The sequence below is a fragment of the Temnothorax americanus genome, unplaced genomic scaffold (genome assembly GCF_048541705.1).
Source record: "Temnothorax americanus isolate GAGA-0224 unplaced genomic scaffold, ASM4854170v1 Scaffold4, whole genome shotgun sequence".
NCBI classification, from domain to species: Eukaryota; Metazoa; Arthropoda; class Insecta; order Hymenoptera; family Formicidae; genus Temnothorax; species Temnothorax americanus.
In genome coordinates, this window is record NW_027509547.1 from 1,966,893 (window position 1) to 1,991,485 (window position 24,593).

The following is a 24,593-nucleotide window of genomic DNA, read 5'->3' on the forward strand; positions in this document are numbered from 1 at the left end:
CGTCGCTCCGCCCTCCCCTGCTCACCCACCTGCACCCTCTCTTTACCGCTTCTTCACCGTCACCGTTTCCCCGGTGAAGTCAAGGCGCTCTCGCTCGTCGCGATAAAGACTTTTCTCTTCTCCCCGGGTGTCCCTTCTTCTTCCGCCTGCCACCCTCTTTGCCTCCTCCGAAGGATTCATCGAGAACAAAGAAAGGGAGAAGCGTATCGTGCGAGAAACGGGAAAGGCGTTAATTGAAAGACGTCGGGGCAGGCCCAGGAAGATCTCGTCTGATGCCTACGTGGCCAATTTCCTCGATCTCATCCAAGAGGGCGAAGATTTTTCTTCTTGTCGATTAACTGACCGTCGGTATTTCATGAGTACCGCGGTGTTAACAGCCTATCTTTTTTCTTGACAAAACTATAAAATCGAGAAGTGTGCGTGAGAATAATTTTGGCGTTTGGCTAGTTTGACATTTAAGTATAAAGTATAAAGTTCGAATTTGTCACAGTATCTATAACGAGGAAAACTCTGTCAGAAGTAAAAATATATTTTTCACAAAAGTTCTATATATAAAAAATATCTCTCAATAAGTAACAAAAGATATTTCAAAATTGCAGGAAGAGAGGAAGAGACAAAATATCTTTGCTACTAATAATTATTAAAGTACATTTCTTCTTGAGAAGTTGATCTCACTGTAATACATCTGATTATCTTAAATTTTTGGTTATTTTGCGTGTTGTTACATCGGAAATTAGAAGTAACTTTACCCGTTCACGCGCTTAGTTAGACTAATCAAGCGAAGCAATAAGTAATTGCTACGGCGTCGGCGGGCGACGTCGACGACGATAACAACGACAGGTGCGATTAACGAGCGTTTGACGAGAGTTTCGGGCTAAACCGACCGCTAATTAAATTAATTTCAAGATACGTTTCGTCCCTCCGCCCACATCTCCTCGCTTAAAGTGCCCGCACTCGCGTGATGCGCGATAGGAAAGCGTAGAGGGCGGAAGAACTGATTTTTTCAAGAATGATCGACGATGAAATAATGTACATCCACGTTTAATTCAAATATTTTGAGTAAATTCACGTTTAAAAAATAAATTGTTGAAATATATAATAATTTAATATCATGTTCAAAAAAAGCTCATATATTTTTATATCATCATTTATTCGCAAAGTATGCAGACAACTAGACGTACATAAATCCGCGTAAAAGCAAGGTGCAATGTATCGCTGTATGAATTGCGCGAGTTGCGACGCAAATAAACAATCGGCGTTGAGGTGTATTCTTCAGCCTGCAGCGCGACTGCATTCCATGCACGTAGACGACGCTTCCAAGTAAAATGAGAATTGTTGCGCGTACCCGATCCGTTTCGGAAACAGCGTGTCGCGCTTCTTCGCCATGACTTTGCCCAACTGCGTTTCATTCAAAAAGCCCGACGCGTGTGCATGAAGGTACGATTGTCTGAGAAGAAGCTGAGTGAAACAGGCGTAGGCGTAAAGGGACGCAAGGGGGGGTTGAGTCGAGCTGAGAGAAAGCCGGCGAGAAAGGATGGCTGCAAAATGGTCTCTCGACTTAATACAATGAGGGGAAAAGGGAGAAGGAAAAAGAGAGCAGTGCCGGGGATGAAATTTCATCGCGGGAATTCAATTAAAAGTAATATACCAGTGAAGTGGGAGAGGGGGTGCGCGATGGAGGGAAAAAAAGGCAGTCACGCTGATGGATAGATAGCAAATGCGTAAATGGACGGTCGGATTTATCATCGACGTTTAACGTCCACGACGGTAATCAACCGGTTGGCTAGCGGCAGAACGTGACGCGTCGAGTAATCATGCTTTTAACGTTTTTCAAGTGGCGATGAATGTATGTATGAATGTACGTTGTGAATCGAGTTGCATTCGACGTGATGGGATTCAAGAACTGCAAACTTTCGTCTGTTACGGCGTTGTTGTGCGCAATTATCTGCATTGATTGGCATTAGGGTATGATTGATTATTGTGTTATAATTTTAAACCTGATTTTTAATTTCTCTCTCTCTCTCTCTCCCTCTCTCTCTCTCTCTCTCTCTCTCTCTTCTTTCAGGTCCAAATAATATCTTAACAATTACGCGACTATTATATAGGAATATCTAGGAAAGTATTATTTCATTGTTTAAGTTTAACACATTTGATGCTTAATGATACTATTTTAAATTTATTACACAATTAAATTTTTGCGCCAAGTCTCCCTACGATTTAGCGAAACCGCGATCGTCCCCGTTTGCCAAATTGAACATCGGCTAGGAAGTTTTCGCGACTCCTTATTGTTTCTATGGCAATTAAGCGATGTCGCGAAGCGGGGGACGAAGGTCGAGGAGGCTCTTGTACGGGTTTTCGGAGAAGGGCGAGTCATCGTAAATTCTCGCTCCGTGAACCGGCGGAAAATTCGATCGGAATGGTTTGAATTCCTGTCCCGCGAGACGAACGGTCGGCGCGATTCCGGAATACTGATGCGTCACGCCATCGAGTACCGAGGGGGCGAAAGTCGCTTGTTTTCTTTATTTCCTCGCTCTCGCTTTCTGTAACCTTGGCTCACATCACCCTGGCCGAATCCTGCATGGCGAATATGGAAAGTCGATAGAGCAGCAAAGCCAAGCAACAATTTTTCTAGCTTTTCTATCAGCCTTTTTTAAAAAGAGACAAATATATAATTTCTTCGAATTCATTAGTAAGTTACATAAGAAATTACGTTATTGCGAAATTTGTAAGCAGCAGCTTGTTACAACCCTCTGCTATTACTCTCGGTGATGTTATAATGTAAAATTATGGTCGACATTATTTATTCGTGTTGTCTGTACGCGATGATAAATCGACCTATTTCAAAGCATTGCATTTTTTTCGCGATCGTTGCAGCGGCAAAAAAAAGGAGTCGCCCGGGGGATCAGGGAACCCGGAATAAACCTACCGCAGTTTCGAGCATGAATTTACGAGACAACGCGACGATGTTCTTTCGAGGAGGCCCTCGGGATTTGCGCGCGACCCGGGGCCTTTTGCGGGCCCGCCGCCGATATCGAACAACTTGTATAATTGCCGACGTTTGCATTTTTATCGAGGAATTCCATTTACGGGACGTACAATAAAACGGCGCGTAAATAAACGCCGCTGGTAAGCCCGGCGACTAATGATTCCGGTCCTTTCATTCGAGAGACGCTCGCGGCGAGGAAAAAAGGGAGAAAAAAGAACGATCCCCCGCAAACGAGAGGCGATCTCCCGAATCTCGCTCGAAAACAACGTTTGGATTGCAATCGCGATAAATTCGTCCTCGGAGAATCGATTCACGGCTGTGAGTCTTATTTTGGCATGTAAAAGAGCTGCGGTTAAGGAAATCGTTCGTTCAAATTCCACCGTGACATTCGATTTTCATATAGTATCAATGTAGCGACCATAAAACGGAAAAATTCTTGCTTCTCTCGGAGAATCTTGTGATATACAGAAATCGAATGTCAAGCTAGGATTTTTTGAATTCACCATTTTCCAGATTAATCTTTCTCTTTCTCTCTCTCTCTCTCTCTCTCTCTCTCTCTCTCTCTTTTGCTTTCTTCTTTTGCTGTTTGTCTCGCGGTAAAATAGGCAGTGACTTTGCGGTAGATAAAAAGCAACTAGCGACGACCAATAAACCTCCCGGGAAACGTGGAGAACGCCCCGTTCTTTCGACGGAAATACCGGACTGAGTGCCGGAAGTCGGCTCGTTTTCTCGTTTGTCACGGCTCTCCAGCCAGCCCAGGACCGCGATCCTTCGACTATTTCGTGAGGTGACGGCGCAGATCTTCAGTGACGCGACGGAGAATGGCCGGTGTTGCGGCGTTCAATTTGAGGGGTTAAAAATGCGTGTCGTTAAGGGGACGCATGATTATGGGACTCCTCCTGATGACGACGCGGAGAAATGATGGCCGTCGCACTTTGCTCCTTAATGAGGACGCGCGGCGCGGCGCGGCGCGGCGGTCCGAGTCCGCGGGGTGTACATAATCTTCAATACACAGACAAATCCGTACTGATGAATCGTGCGTATTCACACCCTTGTCTTCTTAACCCTTTCTTCCTCGCTTCCTTCCTTCCTTCGCTACGTGCCGTCGATAGAAACGCGTTCTCACCGCGTTAGCACGACGCGTGAGACTGCCTTTCGTCGCTGAAGCTTTCAACTCTATGACGAAATTGCTTCCCCGCCGAGAAAAGATGTTCCTATCATCCGTCGAAATTGGATTATTGATGAAAACCAATACGTTCTTATTGTGATTTTTATTATCTTTTTTTTTTTTTAAAGCAAATTGCAACTGCTGTACATTTTTGCAATCAATAACAAAGTTCTTCAGAGAGAAATAATAGGATTATTCTAATATTGAATATATTATATTAGTATATTCTACTATTCTTAAGTTATATTGCGTTATGAGAAGCGAATTAATCAATCGATAATTTTACTGTCAATAAAAATTTCTCTCAGAAAGAGAGACGCGTATGACAGTTCTTTTAAATTTTCCATTTGTGGAAAATTATCGAGAAATGTTCTCAAGTGAACGTGCAGCCTTGAGTCGAGCAATAAAACATTAGATATGTTATAGGTACCTATGATATCAAACACCTGCGAGTGATTACAAGTGCCGTATTATTTTATGTAACGTGCACGACAGTAAGACTATACATATAGTAATGACAGACTCCTGTTAATCTTCTATTTTATACCGTCGTATAAATGACATGCGAACATATAGGATAGTTAAGATTGTTTAAAAGCCTTACCGTTACCCCGGACGTTCGTATTTCGCGTTTACAATTTACCTCGCGGAATATCCGACGTAAACCGTGTTCCAGCACGATGGATGAATCCTTTCTAATCCGTGTCTTTTGTCAGATCTTAAGGACTATTACGCCAGGAAATATAAAGTCTTTGTCGTCGTTAATTGCCTGGCTCGTTAATGACGACCGAGCGATTACGACGGCGTAAGCGGCGATTAATACATTCGCAGAAGGGGACGGGGGAGGAAGGTGCATCGGCTGTACGAACCGTAACTCAATTTTTATCTTGCTCGCTGGGCGCTGGGAAGAGCGCGCGGCCCCATTTTTATCATTGCGCCGCTGTTTACTGTCAAGGACCTGATACACGATATTTTCTGGATGTCTTGCGTGGAATCGAGGAACCGTGGGGGAATACTTGCGTACGGGGATTTACGGGCTTGGCCGGGAATGCTGTGAGATCCATTAGAGCGAATGTGTGCGCAATGTAAGTCGTTGATGGGATTTTTTTTAGGGGTCGGCAGTGCCAATATATTTGTATAAAATTTGCATTACATATTAATACGATATTCGTGAATTTTATGAGTTTGCTCCAGCGAACTTCCATCGTCGAAAAATACTGCAAAATACTTTTGATTAAAGGAAAAGAGGCAGTAAGAGCCGAAATACTTTTGTATTTGTCTTTTCATATGTGTTACTTACAATGTTATAAATTTATTATTTTGCACAATTTAGATATAAATTTATTTTTAGTATTTACATATATATTTTTGTATTTTATTATTGTACAGAGTGCTGAGAAGTTGTACATGCTAATTACGCTAAAATTTTTCTTTAAAATTAAAGCTGAATGATATATCAGTATTTAAACATTCAGGCATTATGTTAAAATCCTTTGGAGATGTAAAGTGTACAGCTTATGCAAGACGTTATAAAATTCTTCTCTCAGAAGAACCAAGAAGGCTCATACGTGACCAGAAATTTATGGTTTAAATTGAGAGTGGGAAAACGTATCTAAACGGGAATTAGGTTCAATCGGCCACTCCGAGAAATGGACGAAGGTTGAGCGTTCGTACAAGTTTACGTATAAAGGCACAGTGCCCCCACATAAGCGGCAACGCGTTGCACGCGATCGTACGCACAGTTGCTATGCTCGCAGGGGCAACGCGGGTCGCAGTTGCTGTGGGCGACCCCCTCGACAGAAGCATACGTTCTCTCCATCAGGGCAAATAGAATTTGCGGTCGTTCTCATACCCGCGTTCGATCCCGCCTGCGAAATCGTCACCGCGCGCGCGCTCGACGGAAATCGTCGAAATGGGTTCTGGAGGAGGGAAACGGAAAAGGGAAACGCGGTTCTCTCTCTCAGCATCGTCGCTGGTGAAATCTCCGAGAAGGAACGGACCGACCGAACGAGAAAACTGGGGGAGAGAAAAGGCTTGCAGCCAGGTGCCACCCTCGCTTTTACGACCGGTCGCCAAAGGGCAGTATACCGGATGTCGTTTACATAGGAATCGCTCATCGGGGAGGAACTCTCCGCCAGATAAACTCTAGATTTGCCCGGGCGGGCCGCGTAGAAATTTATGCAAAGCTCGACGATCCGTCGCGTCTCGTCTCGTCTTGCAACCTCTGTTCCCCAGCCCGCTGACCCCCTCCCCCCCCACCGATTCACGGCCCCTGGCGAGTCGCTGACGGACCGATTGGCTTTTTCACGGTGTTTTCATTGACCCACGTGTCGTCCAATTGGACTTTAATGGATATACGACATTTGATGTGCAAAGCCTCGTTTAGATTGAGTTTTTATTTAACTGAATTGGTCAATTCGGAAACGATAATGTAAACGTTTATGACGTAAAAAGTCAATGCTTCTAAAAATAATTTGAGTTGTCAACTCATCATCTATGTGATTATGCAAACGTATTATCTAAATAATTTATTTAAAGTAATATTAACGTCTCTCTGTGTAAAATGAACGGTGACACGACAAATAACATCATTTTTAGAATAAGATGGCATATTTCGCATATAAATATAGTTTTATTTATATGAAATTTAATTCAATTGTCCAATTCCATTATTAGATATTTAATGAATAGCGAATAGCTGTTATAATAAGAGCAACAAATTTAGGCGCGATTATTGTACCAAATTGCACCAAAAGATTTTTCGTCCTTTTCTCTTTTCACGTATATTTCTTGAAGGACGTCAAGCATTTTTTTATCGTTTTTCTTATTTAACGTCGCGTCTCAAGAAGACATGGCAGTCTTCGTCATTGCTGAAACAAGGGATGATACGACAGGGCGAGCTCATCAGGCGAGCGTGTATCCGCGGCGAATACTAATGCGGCGAGTTTCTATAGGGGAAGCCCCGCAAACGCCTGTACTGATATCCATAAGCCAAACTACCCTTTTAGCTTTTGTGTAACGTCCAATAGCCGTTATTCGGTAACGTCTGCCTTGAATAATCGAGGAACGGTTCAATTCGCTTCGTTTGCTACCAAAGCGTGCGAGTTTAATGAGAAGGTAACTTTTTATGAGAAAATATACCGTTCTATCAACAATCGCGCAATTCGAAAGAGACTCACGCGAATGAAGAAATTTTTATTTCAAACGAACCAACTTATCTGCGTGCACTCTTGTTCGTGACGCTATCTCATGACAAATTCTGCCACGTGATAAAATCGATCCGAACATAATATTTCTGCGCGATTTATCATTTTTCGAGGACCCGTTCCGTTATTCCGAAATAACGGGTCCGTCTTTACCCCGCGGATTACGTCGTTACCCCGCGACGCGTTCGTTTCCATTTGACATTGATGCATGCGCCTAAGCTAATCTGAAAAAGCGCACCGTCTGCCGCGCTGCGAGCCCGATGCTTTACGACTGGACCGTTCGGAGTACACTTTTGTCAAGTGCAATATACACATATGTAACAGGATCCGTCGCGTCATCGTCGGGCAGAAGTTTATAAAGCAAACACTCCGGTCTATTCTATGAACCCCCCAGTCTTGAACATATGACGATTAAGAAGATAAAAATTGATAAATGTATTAATTCCATACATCAATGTCAATACGCTAAACGCGCATCTCCCTCGTAATCTTGTAGATTGAACAACAAATTTTTATACGCTTCCCTTTCTCAGTATCTCGATATCGATATATATAAGAAGAAAGAATATATGACGATATTTTCGTGATAATCCATATTCGAGATAGCATCTCATACCTATCTTGTGTCTTACACGAATGATCGATGATTCTCATTTAAATACGTTATGCATTTTACAGAAGTTTTCTCCCATGAAAGGGAAAAGAAATTCCGATGCATGTCGAAACTATCGGCGTAGTGTATTTCTCTCGGGCTGGTTTTACCTTTCTCTGAATTTTCGATCTCTTGAATTTCCTCGATGTTTACCGCAATCGACACTTACACGGGTCGAGAATCCGTGCGCAGGAGACGACAGGTGCGGGGGGTGGGGGAGCGGAGCGGAGCGGCAGCGTGGTCGCGCGGAGCGACCACGTGCTCCGCAGTCGAACACTCGCGAGCGACACCGAGCGCGACCGAGCTCGAGATTTCGTGCGCGGACCCACCGTCGGAATGCCTTGCGCCCAGTCGTGGGCGCGTGCCACGTATCGTCGTGTCGCGTACCGGCGGCACATCTCGCGTCTTCCCGCGCCGCGCCGGTTCGCGAGTAAGTTCGAACCTGTCATTCCGGAATTTTCCGGAACGAACAGTAATTTAACCCTTGTACAAGCTCGTCAAATCAATCGCGATCGATTCGCGACTTTTGAAAGTGTAACGTTCGACTTTCGCGTACGTTTCGGGTATAACGTAAAGTTCGCGTGCATCGACTTCGTCGACAAAAGTGGACGACGGAAGTCGGTGATTTGGCGAAACTATATGGAGTGAAAGGTAACGTAGTTATATTAGATTCTGTCGACTAACCCTTTCAGTATCCTTCGGTACCCTTTCAGTAGCGCACTTGAATTAATCGTATAGTTATTCGAAATGCTCCTTCTCATTATTAAATCGATTTGAGTTTTAGATTATTGTCTCGTGTACTATCAGATAATTTTCTAAAAATTTTTTAAATTATTTAAATAATTTTATTTTAATTTTGTGATGTGTTTAAGAATTTAGTTTTATATTATTTAATTTGTCGATTGTTTTTTTTTTGCACGCACAACGGTGTACAATTCAAGCACATGAATTATTCAAAGACAATCCGCGCGATGTATGCCGTACGGATATTGAAAGGGTTACGAAATCCGTTATTTGCACTGCGGTGGAGGGACTTGCTTAGATCGTTCGCCCAGGATGGAGGGAAAGCGAAGCAAGTCGGAGAGAAAATCCATCGGGTGTCTGTCGAGAAGCGCCAATTAGCAGTTTGCGCTTTTTCGCTACTCCCTTCAAATGTAACCAGAGTGCATCTGCTCGAAGAAACGCGCTCGCGATTACGCCCTTTTGAGTGCAACGCGAGTTTTAATTAGGCGCTCGCATCTTCACTTTCGCCGCAGCGAGATAGTATAGTGCACTTTCGCTGTTACGGCGAAGATTCTCAGGAATTGGACGAAAATTTTTATCCGTCGATTAATTTACTTGACGGAAGACAATAACCAGGCTTTAATTACATCCGCAGGTAGTGACATAACAGTTTCGAAGTAATCGAGCGATTTGATGTTATCATACAAAGTCTCAATTGCTACTGCAACATCCGGGAAACGATAGAAGAGAAAGTGAATAAAACAATCCGAGCACTATTTTATTATCAAATTATATAATATTTCTTTATTATAATATTAACGTTTAACTTACATTTCCAAATGTTTAGTTGAATTGAACAAGATGAATTTATTCCACTGATATTTCCAATTACAACGTTTGATAACTTTTGCATTAAATTTTTCATAACCACACGCAATGGTTCCTGCTGGTCTTCTTTCTACGACTTCTGTCTTTAAAAAGATATTGTTGAAACAAGTATCGACTTAAGGTAGCGATAAGAATAATCGCGTGGGTGAAAGAAGAGTTTGATGCACGCCGAGAAACGGTGAGATCCAAGTTAACAGTCTTAGAGGGAACGATATGGCGGTTCTGCTGAACCACTGATAAGAACTTTTACCGGGGAAAAATCGCCGTTCCACCGTTTCGGTAGCAGCCGCCTCGAATTTCGACTATTTGTCCCTGAAAGACAAGATCCTAATGGGAAAGTAATCCCTTTCGGGTAAGCGGTGGGTAGAGATAAAGGCACCACCGGTCCAGAGAGGAGATTCGAGGAGATCTTCGAATCGCATGTCCGTGGCGAGTCTGGACGAGACTCCTCCAGATGAGGTCGCCGATAAGGATCCCTCTTTTCGGGAGCCGGAATTTGTCTTCCATGGACATGGCCGAGCGACGTGTTTTCGAGTCTCCGTGAACCGCGGTTATCGTGAAAGCTGTAGGACAGTGTATAGGAGCAGCGGCAAAACATCCGTTGCTACGAGGAGGATATGTCACGGAGCTGATCGTAGATCGGCAGATTTCGACATTGTTCGGGCGTCCTTTAGATTCGAGTATTAAAGAATTAGTTGGGAAAAGGGAGATAACTGTCGTCTGTAAAATTGCATGTAAACACATCGTCGCAAATCTGTTAAAGTTATATTGCAGAAAAAATAATTTATGCTAGGTATAAGGCGTAGAAAATTGTTAGGAGAAAAAAAATTCACATATGAGAGCATTCTCGAGCTTTAGAATTATTTTGCTCGTTCCCAAATTTTACTACTTTCGATTGTTTTATTTATTAAGTACTTTCAACGGTTCACACACAAAATCGTCCGGTCTCATAATGCAGCGGTCACGGAATTTCTTCAAACTGTATCCCGCATTATCGACCGAAAGGGTTAGGAGTGCCGGAAGGGTTACCGCGAGACCGAGACGAGATAATGAGTGCCTTAACTTTTAAGCTATCTCGTTCACTGAAAATTAGTGGTGGATTATTCCGATACACCGACAGGCGCGAACCCGGCCGACGCGAACTTTCCCGGCAATGCGAGAGGCCAGTCGCGGTTGACGACTTCGTAACCTGGAGATTCGTCAACGTCAGACCCCATTAGCTGCAGCCCTTCGTCCGCTGTCGAGCCGTTAATTCCCTCAACGGCGAATACACTTCGCCAAGCGAGATACGCCGCGTGTCGCCTCGTATCACCTTTCGGCTTTATTAGGATTCTCGACGCTGGATCTCTAGAGATGCTCTTACCGGCAAGGTTGCAGAAGTAAACTTAGGGAGCAACAATATATAAAGTTTAGTGTATAATAAATTCAGTATAGTATAAAATTTAGTGGAAGAAATAATGCTTACAAATATACACGAGAGAAGATTAAAAATCTTTCTCTCTTTCTCTAACTTGTTTTTTTTTTTAGATATAATTTCCTCTGAGATACATTTAGAAATTTTAGAAAAAATCTGGGGAAGTAAAAAACGGCAAGATGATAAGAACGGAAATATATCTTATTCATTTCGACGTCGAAGTGGATTTTATTAGATGATTAGAAAAATATGTAATTCTAAATATAACCAAACCTTTGTCTATATTCCGAATAAAATTGGTATACGCTCGATATAGGATTCTGTTGAAAGCGCACGCGTCGATCGCTTTGTCTACACGCACGGCCCGGAATATCGATGCAAGCTGAAACTGAAAATAGTCTTCTATCCGAGTAATCGAGGCAGCTCCTGATTCTCCGTTTGTCCATACGTATTTTCTGAAGAAACAGTTGGACAAACCATCCTCAGAAATAAACTTGTTTTGTGTACTGCTATATTATTACTCTACATTATTATTGTGTAAAAAGTAATTACACATAGGAATTAAGACGAGGATATATGATATGTTTCGTGCGTAATACAAAATTTTAAAAAATATGAAACTAACGGCACACCAGGTTTCTCCGAAAAAAGTACTAATGCACTGTGGTACTATATATAGTGCATATCTGTTTCGAAAAGGTCAATAAACACCGCACGGTCCCCCACGCTCTCGAACTTTGACTCACGGTTTATGTCTCGGCATGACGCGTGCCTCGGCAACACCATCGCTCGCGCACGCGAGAGATAAAGGATTATTTAACGCCCCCGCGCGCATGGGAAGGCGCGGCTTAGATTTTAACTCTTTTATTATCGGTGTGCGCGATATCACGGGCGCTTAGAATATCGCGCAGATTTCATTACGCACTTGGTTGACGAGTTAGCGTCGTGCTGCGAAACTGAGTGCCGCCGCGCCGCGGCCGTTTCGATCCATTTACGCGCAACGAAGTCTTTTCTTTACCACGCTTCTAAAACAGTTGCGGCTTCATGGAAATTTACATCCGGATGTTAGTTACGTCGTAACTATATAGACTCGAATAAGTTACTCACGAGATGATTTCTATTTTGACACGTTTATTACTGACTTAATTTATATGCGGATAGTAGATTTGTACAATAAGAAGGCTATATAAGATTATAAGATATAAAAATGGTAGGAATTAAAAATAAGATATTAAAGTATAAAAAATAAATATAAGATATTTAAAAATGTCTAAAAAATATTAAAATATTAAAAGTAGAAGAATTATATATGAAATGTGCGGAACATTTATACAAATTTATACAGATAAGAGAGAAAATTATATACGTATTCAAAAAAGCTATAAAATAAAACAGCCTCTCAGTGTTTCGGACAATAATTAGGAAGCATTCTTTAAATTTGTAATTTATATAGAGAATTAACAAGTATTATGTTACCCATTTAGTGTAACTCGAGCTAAGCAGCTTAGGAGTGTAACGAGTGTGCGAGTACAACAGTGCTCGGCACTAAAAGTGAGGATAATGTCATTCGCGCGCACGCACCTTGCGGAAGAGGAGTAGGTTGAAGGAACGCTTCGACGATTATCGCGCGCGGATACTTATCGAGAGTGCGCGGATACGCGTAGAGCGAATTTCATTTGTGTTTACGCGCGCGGCGTAGAGGAACGAGCACGAATTTACGGCGGCTCGCGCGATGTTTGCCACGCTCGCGTCTCAGATAAAGCTTGATTTAACGTTGTTTCGTTTTTCATGCGAGATCGTAAAGCGCGCGGCGAGCCGCTCGATGAATGGAACTTTGTTGCCGTTTTCACGAACTGTTTCACTGAACGCGACGGCGCGATGTGCTTTCCGCAAATATGTCGCAGTCTTAATCAGTGACGCATCCATTTAATACGCCAGAATAAAGTAAAATATATTTATTTATTTTTGTAATTAAAATATCTAAAAATAAGTGAAAGTAAAAATTCAAGGTTGATAAATATTTGAATTCGCAAGAGTTCTAATCATGATTTGTGTGAATTTTGATATAATGATCGAAGTATCATAAAAAAGTTCTTAGTCTACTCTTTTAGTTTAAAAAACTGTATTTTTATTTAATACAGTGTAGTGCTTTTAGTTAATGTAAGGAACGAATGAAAATGCATGCAAAATACACGGACGCGAAATTTTCAATTAGCCATAGACTAATCGCTAATAATTCGCATAGTTAATTGAGCTACAGGGAATTTGTTGCAAAGTAAAATGGATAAGGGCTCGACTTATACCAGTTTACTTTTCAATAATTCATCTTGTCGTATACAATTAATACTAATCAACTTGGTAATTTATTGAGGCCATCAAACGACCTAACAAGACTTTGAATTATCTTCGCATCTGGCAAAAAGTCACTTCGGAATGGCTTCAAGATTAAATCTACGATCGACATCGAGCCGAGATATTTCCTCTGGCAGCTGCATGTAGTCCTCGACCGCGGCGCCGAGGATTAATATGCAAGCGTAATAACGAGCTTGCCCGTCGCAGAATGACTCGCAGGCACAGGATACGCCACGGTTCAATTAAAGCGGCCCCACATAGCCCAAGTCGTAAAAACGTGAATAGGAGGAATCGTCCGTTTCCCGGTGCGAGCCGACGGCGTCGCACCGTAAGTCACGACGATGAAAGGAAGTCTCGAGACGGGCGGCGAGACTGTCGTGAAAAATATTGCGTCTCGACAACGCGACGCGTCGTCCGTCGGCCTTTCCCGCGCAGCACAGATCTACCGCACGAGGAGATTCCTTCCCGAAACGGCGCGGATTTGCGACGCGTATCGCGGAACGGAAACCTTAAAAATATCCGACGTCGGGACGGACTGCAGTGCGCGACGCTGTCCGAAAATAGAGGCGCGCTACCGCGATACGCAACGAGCGCGACGAGGTCTCCTTCCGGTAGCCCCACCGCAATGCAGAACACCCCACGCAAGCGAGAAGTCATAATAAAAACCCTTCTCGTGTTTACCTGGAATGAAATTTTAAATCCTTTTACACTCGCAATATAATTCTCTCAATATAATTTCTCTTATTGTTAGATCTTATCGCGTTTCAAATGAACATAAGGCTTATAATTGCAAAATCGTCATGTTTAAATTAACTGCGTCATAAATATGGTTAACTTTAATTGGAAAACTTATGTAATGTCAATCTCATCATTGAACGTTAAAAAGTAGTTAGTACTTTTTTACAATGTTTTCATAATTAAAGACAATCTTAATTTTTTTCCTTTTAGAATTCTGAAAAATAGAATTCTGAAAAATCTACTCTTCCATTTTTTTTTATTTAGAGAGACGGTTCCGGTATAATGGATACCGCGATATAATGGACTTTACGCATTGCACGCTTCGGTTTAGTCACGTCAATCTACGGGAAAGAGATTATCTGTGACGTATATCCTGGATTAGCTATGACTAGTGCGGAACGATATATTCTATAGTAGCAGGTCGTATATAGATTCATAGATAACTAGACAGTTAGATTTCTATAGGAAATATTGATTGAAAGCATATAAATTTGCAAATATGTAAATTAACGAATATGAGCGTTCGTGATTACGTGGATTTCACGGTTTTTGCAATTTTGCACTCGTTTATTGGCATTTTTTCTCTATTGCATCTGTATTATTTATAAATCAGAGAAATACAATAATTCATATTTTACTAACGATGTTATATATTGTTTTGAAATTTAAGGATATGTAGAAAAAGACAGTAAAATTACGATGTGTATAAAAATTCAGAAATATTTTTAATATTTCTTGTCCTGGAGCGAATCACGTTAAAGTAAAAAAAAAAAAAATTGCTCGATACAGGAGATTGACCGATAACGCCTTGGGCGACTATCCGGCCGGTTTTAATCCCCAGTCGGCAATGTTTGAGTTTGACAAACGCTTAAATTTGTGGGTGCACGAATCCATGAATCCGTGACGCGTTTGATCGCCAGCACGCGGCATCAGGAGATACCCCATTTCGTGTGTCGCTGAGGGCGCGAGGGTTGCGGCAAATAACGAAATCATAAGATTGGACGGAGAGCGTCCTCCCCTCGCGTTCGTCTCGAATAAGATTCTCTGGCTGTCACCGGGCGAGAGTTTCTCTTGATTCGCCGATTTTTCTCGACGACACCGGCCCGGCACCGCGCGGGAACAAATATTTGACGTGATTTTTCTTCCAGCCCTACGCCCTTTCGCTCGACCCCTCGTCGGATCTTCTCCTCGGACCTTCCCCTCGCGCCCGGCGAATTTCCTCTTCTCGTTACCTCATTTTCCACGAGTCCGGACCCTGTCTTGTTTCGACAATCCAGCGGAATGTTTACTCCCTCGTTACTTATTACGTTCCTTTCGTCCCTTTATCACTTTCTGATATACGCATCGATTTTTCAAAGGTTGTTACATCTGTTTTCTAACTTCGCGACGTCATCTCGTGTTTTCTTCACTTGTATGTGTCCCTGTAGAAGAATTCCTTTCACTTTTTTTCCACATTATCTGCTATGTCATCCCTTTTACCGAAATTATATACCATGAAATTATGTAATATTTGATTTGTTTACTTAACCCATCCATTGCTTCGTTCTCTCCTCTTCCGTACTTTCGCTTTCACATCCATCGCAGTTTCCCAGAGTTCTCGTGTAATCGCGTTCAGACGGAATAGCCATCGATCTGTCTAGCCCGGTCTCTCCCTTTCGCTCTCGCTGCTAATTCCGGAAAATGCGACGAGAGATCCACCTGCAGCACCATTTACAAATCGACGTTCCCGTCGGTCGACTCGCGCTTTTTCACGCTTATCGCATTGTTCCATGTCATCCGTTTTTTTCCGCGATTCATTGCGCCCGGACGTTTCGCTGACACTTCTGATGTTTGGCGAAAAAAAAAAGAGTAACGCCGTCGAAACCTCACGAGGGGAGAGCGCGACGCTTGGACTTTTGAAATTACAGGGTGGAGGAATTATGCGACACGCATGTGCTGTAATATATACGTAATTGCCGTAAAATGCGAAGTTCCTGTTAGCTAACTTTAATACTCGCGGGCGAGGAAGTAAATCTGAGGAACGAAGCAGGCCGTATACATCATAATTAACACATGACGCTTCTTTTCTGTGCATTGATGCGTTATGACTGATAAAACATGCATCAACAGTAGTGAAGAATCTGTTGCTGGTACATTTAAGCTTTTTCATATCTGACTTGATATTATTTTTGGCTAGCTTTTATTATCATGCAATTGTCATTAAGGAGATAAAAAGAGATAAACCGAGCATGAAGATTTGAAGTGTTTTTCTTTCGTAGCGCAACGTTAAATATGCGAGTAACGTGAGAAAAATATGGAGCGCATTTTTTGAAAATGCAAATTGCAGCTTTGACGTCGTTTTCGCGAAACGAGAGACAATTTCGGTGGGATCGAACGCGCACAACGCCAATTCCACCCGCGACACTTTTTCTTCCGAAGGATCGTTCGCGAGCGTCGTGGGACGCGACGCGAATCTCGATTCGCGTTTTACACACATCCGAACGACGATCGCGCGCAACACATGGGGCTCTCTTCTCCTCTATAGGAGAAAATTTGATGTACTAACCGTTCCGGGGGTTGGAATATATATATCGTGCATATGGTGCGCGCGCGATAAAAACGCGTCGCACGCGATGATGTCGCTCGCACGCCTGCGAGAGGAAAACGCTAGGGCGACGCGAGATGGCCCATCTATAAGCGGGCGGGATAAAGAGAGGGATAAAGGTAAACGGTATGTTATATTAAAGATCCGAGAATTAAGAATAGTTAAAGATTATGTTTTAAATCGTTTATTTATCGATACGTCAAATTTTTGCTTATTTGCAACTTGACTTTTCGCGATTCGTTTACATCTAAGTAAATAAACGATAAAGAATTCATTATATGTTAACTATAAAATCTAGCGTCAGTGAGGTGTAATTTACAATCGGCTTTTACAGAGTTTAAGAGAATTGTCCTTGGTCACCCCTTGCGAGACTAGGATAACACGATCCGCTCGCATCGTTTAACGGGCGATGCGACCGTATCGTGTGACACGGTCTTCTAGTTCTTATTAGTCATAGCCGCGGCAGGGAGGACGAGCTGCGGCCGTAACACAGGCAACGGCAGGTCGGGGGAGAGCCCTTCGTGGACACGGGCATCGAGTGTGTATATACACGCGCGCGCGAGCGGGCTCTAGCTTACAGGGGGCTCGTAACGAGGGGCGCGCCCTTACGACTGCACCCCCGATATCGGCCGTCGCTAGTATTTCGCCCGACGCTTACCCGTTCGCCTCGGTGGCTGTGCGTCTCGGACGGATATAAAAAAAAAAAAGAAAAATAAAACGCAAAAGCGCGGAGTCGTAACCGGTCTGCGCGATTTTTATTTCAGCCGCACTCGAAGGATTCGCGCGCGTCGTTCGAGCGTGGAACACACGTTTACATATACGTCTCATCTCACGCGTACGAACGCGTTTATCGGCAAATTTGCACATCGACTAATCCTCGCACCCTCGCACCGACCTTGTTTTAGAAACCCGCAGCCACGAATTCACGCGTCGCGTAAAATCGTATGCATCTACAAGCGGGTACGCGTTTTTATTTAGAAATACCGAACTTAATTTGCGGATATTCGCGAGTCTATTACGCAAATCTCCACCCGCGAATTCGTGCTTCAACGATCTATGCGGTCGTGAATACACAATAAATCTTACAATCGACGTGTTCGACTCCTCTATACAGACGCAACGATAAATTTACGTGTCTGCGATCCGCGTGTCCATAAATCTACGCATCTACGATTCACGCGTCCACAAATCCGCACACGCCATAGCTGATCGCGTCCTCCCGCCACCACCAGCAACGCGCAAACCCGATCGCAATGTGCATCAAGTGCGCGTCCTGACACTCCTATATCACCGGACAACAATAATATTGGCTCGCGTGGAAGTGTCGCCGTGACGTGGACGCGGAGTCGTAGGGTGGGCGCCGTCGCGGGGGTTGCTACCCTTGGATCATGGCGCGCGTCACCCTTGCGTCGTCGCTCACGTTGGTTTCTCTGAGGCTTCGATCGGGCGCTACGAGATATCGGAAGGAGGAAGACCCGGCGCGTGGAAAGGATGCGTCGCTTCTCGCAAGGACCCTACTACACCATCGGCGAACAGCTGCGATGGCGGATGACGAACGTGCAACATTCCCGCATCGGATTCGCGAACGTGAGGTAAATCTCTCCGCGAAACCCAATGGCGTATATAGCTGGCGCAAAACGACGTTTCTTTCTTTCCTTCTATTAGCTGGATGCGACTTCGAATTTCTGTTCCAACGAATAAATCCATGAATCATATCGCCATTGTAACGTATACTTTCGACTTTCTTGCGATGCGCGTGACTTTTTTATGTTCCTTCAAACAGCTTATAGTAGAGCGCCCGTACGATGGGTGTTGATTCATCCTGACGATCGATACCGAAACACATTAAGTAGGACTCTTGTACGTGGGATGTTTCAAGATAAATGTATATATCAAATCAAGGACAAATTACAAATTACAAATTAAATTTAACAATTTATAAGTATTTAAATAAGATCGTAGTTAAAAAATTTTTTCTATATAATCTTTTATTTTGATAAATTTTTTTGTTAAAAATTGACTAGCACACACTTTTGAATTTGTGATTTTATCCCTACGATAGTTAAGGTAGTTCTCTGGTCCTTGTACCTGAGAAAATCGATTTTCTATATAGATTTTCTTGAAACTGTGAATATACGTTAATTTAGGTGTGCTTTATGCGTGGTATAAACTTCAGTATCTCTTGCGGTATAAAAAATCAAGATACTGAGCCTCAAAGTTTCAACTTTTACTAAATTTTGGTAAAAATTGAAACTTTGGAAGATTACCTTAAGATCTTGAAAACGCTGGCACTATTTACCGCTCGACGCTTTTTCGACGCTTGGTCGACGCGCGTTTATACGTCAAACGACCCCTAAGCTCGCACTCAGTTCGAAATTTCAAGCGGCGTTATTGCCACAGACACATGCGATACGCCGATCGTAAATCGCGAACTGTGAGAGAGTTCTGAAGCACCTGATACTAACGCGGCCTCGAAATCCCATAAGTCGATCCCGTTCTTCTCTCGTGCCACAGTCCTCGTCGGTATCGGTTACCGTGCCCTCGTCAAAGGTAACGCGAAGTACCCGATCCGTCTTAATTATTGGCCCTTGTGACTGCCAAATGGCTGCTGAGTCGGATCTAAGCCGCTTGAAACTTCCTCTCTATAGGCTGCTCCCTTTAATTATTTATCCACTTTATCGTGCAAAAAGTATATATGTCATGCGTACACGGAATATAAATTTAGAACTCTGCGAGTTCATGCGGCAATACGCAGAGATACACATGACGCGTGCACTCTCACGTACGTGTGTATGTATCTGCATATAGCCGCGAGCTGTGCGGTGCTTACAACCCTACATAAAGTTCCGCGTCTATAAATTCGAGATAACCACGCTCTTGGAAATGTAGATATTCACAGATAAGCAAAATCCGTGTGCTCAAACTGTCCGCGTATCCAAGGATACAAGATACATTTGTATCTACAAGTTCGCGCACGTCGCCGTTCACATATGCACAAATCAATGCGTTCTCAAATACATTTACATATCGGTATACATATACAATATTCCTATCGTTTGTACAATCCTTGATAAATCTTTAAATATATATGTATTAAAGGTTAATAGCAGGGTATGCACATGGAGCGTGCATGCACAGGTATGAATCTTTTTAATTATCTCGCAAATCAAACAAAGACGCGCGCGCGTAAAACGCTCCTCTAGAACGTCCTCGACGGTAATTTAAGTCGTCTCTTACCGGTGCGACGGTATACCGATACGTTTACAGGCTTCTTGCCGAGAAGATGCGTCTCGGAATCCCTAAATCAGGATTAAGGACGAGATACAGCTACCGGTAATCCTCCGCGCGGCAAACTAATGTCCCGTTCGCGCGCGTTCGTAGATTTTGCGTTCTCTCACGGTTGAGAATAAAGCGTATTAACTCGTTTGCACACACAGACCCTTCGTTACCGCGTACACTGCCGGCTTCGTTCGGCTCTCGGCCCACGCCATTATTTCGATAATCCATCTTAATTTAACTTTAGATGAAGTCAAAACGAGCTATATTAATTCACGCCGCTTCGCGCTTAATCCTCTCGATCGCTTCGCGAGATTTAGAATCCGCGACTCGCTCCAGGAGCTTCTTAATCGTTTCCGATGACAAAATATGACGCGGTAGTTTATATCGAGAAATATGTCAGGCTTCTCATCAAGCTTCAAGATTTAAATAATTATCGCTAGATATGCAGATATATGAATGTGAGAATGCGTACAAAATCATCAATGGTTTAATTTGAAGTTTTTGAAAACTAATTTAATCCAACATTATCGATATTTTTTAAAAAGTTTTGATACACGACTGTAAGAATTTGCTTCGCAAAATTTGAATCGTTCAATACGTTATTTTGGCCGTGGCATGCATCTAACGTACGTTTGCAAATACGTTATTGTTCGAATCTCGAAGCGCGGGGCCACGTAGAAGTTCGCTATCAATAAAAGTTCCCGGTGCTGTCAAAATTGCGTGTGCGGGCGATCGCTTTCTTTTCTAACGGGCGTCCCTAGGGACCCGCTGATCTCGCTCTGATCCCCCTGTCTCGCTTCCCTTCGGGAAGCGCGAGAGACCAGGTACTTGGTATTCAGACGATAGACTCCCATCGAAACTTGAGCGGCCGCGGGCCAAAACTTCGCGGGAAAAAAACGTCTTATTGGATCTACGGCTCCGCTAAGTCGTGGCGAAGAAGCCGCAGGAACAATATAAGGACCGACCGAGGTAGAGAGGAGATAAAGCAGAGTGCGCGAAAATCGATCGGCACCGCTCTTCGTTTGTGCGTGCTTCAGTGTGCGAACACGGAATATGTGTGTGCGTGCAAACGAGTGGTTTCGTTCCCCCTAGATAAGTAGAAGCGTCGGTTTTCGACGCCGCTTTTCTCCTGTGGGCTTGGACTTTAGTTTAATAACCCTCGGTAGATTGTCTCGAGTACGATTTATGTTAACTGTCTCGTGGATAAAACATACTTTGCGGAGATATCGCTCATGCACGAACAGTAAAATAGAAAAGTGCAGAAAGGTTAATATGTTACCCCCCCCCCGTGTTTTTAAACTATCGCGTAATACTTAGATTCAAGTATGAAGTGTTAATTCAAATTACTCCCAAATCAGCGTTTTGAAGAACGATTGTTTTAAAAAGATATTTTTTTCTAATTAGAAAGAATCTTGATCTTGATTAAGTGTCTAAACTCAGCGTAAGTTTAATGAAGAACCAAAATATAGTAGGAAATTAATTTAATCTGATTTAATTTGAATCGATCGGACTGCTTCCTCGGCTGTGATCTGAATTATGCGCCACGTTTCGCTTAAGGGCCAAAGCACATATGACAATCGTAGTCGTGGACGTAAGTAACGCACAAGCTTTGGCGTATCCTGATCTGTCAGGTCGGGGACTACGACCGTCGTATATCGCTACGCCATGTTATGTGCTTTGACTTTTTAACTCATTATATTCGCCGTATGAAAGTTCTTTCAGCGTGCGACTTTCGAGGCGCGTGATTTCTAAAGCGACCTCTCCGTGACGTTTAACCGGATCCGACAAAAACGAGCGAGAAAATTCCGTCCGTCGTCGTCGTTGTCGAGATCGTGGGCTGGGCGAACGAGCGCAAGGTGAATTTCCCGGGTGGGAAACGCGATTCTCGTCACGATCAAAAAAGACGGGACGCTCTAATGCCAGGGGTGGGCAGGGGGGAGGACTCCGGGAAGAGAATGTCCGCTTGGTATTCGAGACGCGAGTTTCGTCGGTATAGTCGGAGGGGTCGTGATTGAATCTACGCGGAGGTGCAGGAGGTGGCGGACTGGCCGACCACGGTCCAGTGAAGGAAACACCCCGAGCGGCATTTATATCCTACGGGATTCGGGACCCTCCCCGCCCGCCGCCACCCCTGTTGCGTAAGCCACGACAGAAATAGTTTTATTATAGCGAGCGCGTTGACCATAACGCGCCGCGCCGCTGGGAACCCCACACGATGTCCGCCCTCGTCCACCTTCCGCACGCCTTCATCGACGTCTCGGACGACGTCCTTTCAGAACCATACGCACGTTTCTCATATAATTTCGGCGAGTATTCAACTGACCAGGAACGTGATCATTTACGAAATGTCTGCCCCTGAGAATTTTTTTTAAGAAAGAAAAACAGATCTATAAAGATTAAAAATAAATAAGATCAAGGTTTATCGATTCGTTAAGTATAATAGCATTAATATTTATTGCAAAGAAAACAACAGAATGACATTGCTAAAATTTCAATATATATCTATAAAATCAAACGACTATTAATTTAAAAAAATAGATAATTTTGACATATATCGAGACGCAATATAGGCGTACGTGATGTACAAAAACGCGGAGAGGTAGAGAGTCGCGTACCAAGGGTGCAAAAGTAAGCCAGTCCGATACTGCAAACACCCGCAGGCTCCGTTTTCTCCCCAGCTTGCATCTGTTTCTTCCCGGCATTATTTATCTGCGCCATGCACCATACGGTGGCATCGGTAAATCGCGTAGGCTGCAATAAGCGTCCGATTATGGCGAAACGGGCCCTTTACAGGTGGATTATTTAATAGACGACGGAGTGGGTTTTATTTCTGGGTCGGATAATAAATATACATATCGGGTTATTGCTATAAAAAAGAACGTATTCCATTTCGTAGTTCTTTTAGGTCACATTATTTAACGAAGCTCGAACAAAGTAGAATTAAACTTGCATTTGGCTGAACACATAAAATAATTTTTTTCTGTAAATAGAATAGTGGAATTTTATTTTATTCACACTATTTCTGATAACAAAAATGTCAATGTATATGTGCTTTTTGTAATAGATGAAGAGCATAAGTAAAAATAGGATAGAAATGACAGGAAATTTTGACAAAAAAAAAGATTGCGAATTTTATTGGAAATAACATAGTATTATCTATTCGTACAGCTATGTTAGGACACCCTGTATATAGAAAGGATGCTCCTACGTGCAGGCAAACCGCGATGCATGAAGCTGTCGAAGTGGTTTGCTGCAGGCGTCGACTACACAAGTCGAAAGCACTTCTATACCTTCAAGTCTCACGAGATTTCTTCGCATTTTTCTTCTCCTGTCTTTATAACATATTGTTCCACGTTCCGATTCGATTTATTTTATTTTATTTTCGGCACTGCGAACACATTATTTATTATATATTACGCATTAAAAGAGAGTCACATATTTTCTTGCAGTTGTGTCTTCACTAACTTAATTTAAATTTTATCTCGCTTTTTGCAGTAGAACATTATATTAACATTGAAAAGCAATAGATTTTATACAAACAACGCAAGATCTTATACTTTGGCACAGTTTCATGCACTTTGTTTTTAAACATCTCGATTCTGGATTAAGTGATTAAAACACTTGTTTAATATCAAAAAATAATGTTGAAACCGCACGTATATATAATATTTTATACATGTTAAATATAAATTAAATGAAAAATACTTTTATTTATTGTTAACGACCATTGCTACCGTCGCTCCGCAAGTGGCACGGCAGTCTCTTCGACATTGTAAAGTAGAAAAGTCGTTTGAAGGTACGTCGACGTCAGTATATAAGCCTCTCACTTTGAAAGTTCGCCGGGGTCCCTTCGTGAACTGACGTATGGGTCATATCGCTCGATGTAATATAGTATACTATATACTTCTCGCAAGAGTAGAACCCGCCGCCCGGTCCTTTCCGAGTCGTAAGGAGCCGTCGAGTTTGAAATACGCTCCACCTTTGGAGATCGTTCGGGCCCGCCGACCTCCCGGTCTACTATCCATATTGAATATGGAATCCCATAAGTCGGGCGATAATGCAATATGCCGACGTCAGGTCTCGGGGTTACACGCAGCACCGGCACGGCATAAGCTCCGCACAAGAACTCTCTATTAAATCCGACTTTACCGCCATTTCTCCTATCTGCGCCCATCGAGATCCGCCATATATTCGACCTACGGTGACTTTACTCTACTCTTCTTTTTTACATTAGCTAGCTGCAGATTCGTGCATCATCGTATCAACATTATTTTAGTTGCAGCAATAAGAGAATTATTTATTTGGCAAAAAAATAAAAAATAAAATAAAATAAAATAAAAATATAATATAATAATATGGAAATAAAATAAAATGAAAACTATCGCATTTGCATAAATTTTTTGTAAATCAATGTTAAATGCTAGATAAAATTTTTTTGATATTTGTTTGAATAATATAAGAATTTCAAGAAATATCAAATATTTTGAGCTTTAAAATTAAAATCGTATAATTATACAGATTGCATAGTTTTCATGTTTATTATGAACATCGATTTATTTAGTCATTCATTCTATATTCCGTTCATTATTTCATGCTCTTTAGA

General features: G+C 42.7%; 1 protein-coding gene across 2 annotated transcripts in view; it reads left to right on the top strand.

The window, feature by feature from the left end:
• Positions 1-24,593, top strand: part of LOC143902614 (uncharacterized) — a 106,597-nt gene that overhangs the window by 45,022 nt on the left and 36,982 nt on the right. The window contains exon 1 of one of the 2 annotated variants that reach the window (XM_077415682.1): positions 18,095-18,303. The exons of the other annotated variant lie outside the window; for it this stretch is intronic. Within the exon in view, the coding sequence (XP_077271808.1) occupies positions 18,203-18,303 (101 nt within the window). The 5' untranslated portion in view covers positions 18,095-18,202. Of the gene's footprint in view, positions 1-18,094; positions 18,304-24,593 lie in introns of those variants that run through there. 2 annotated transcript variants of the gene reach the window in all.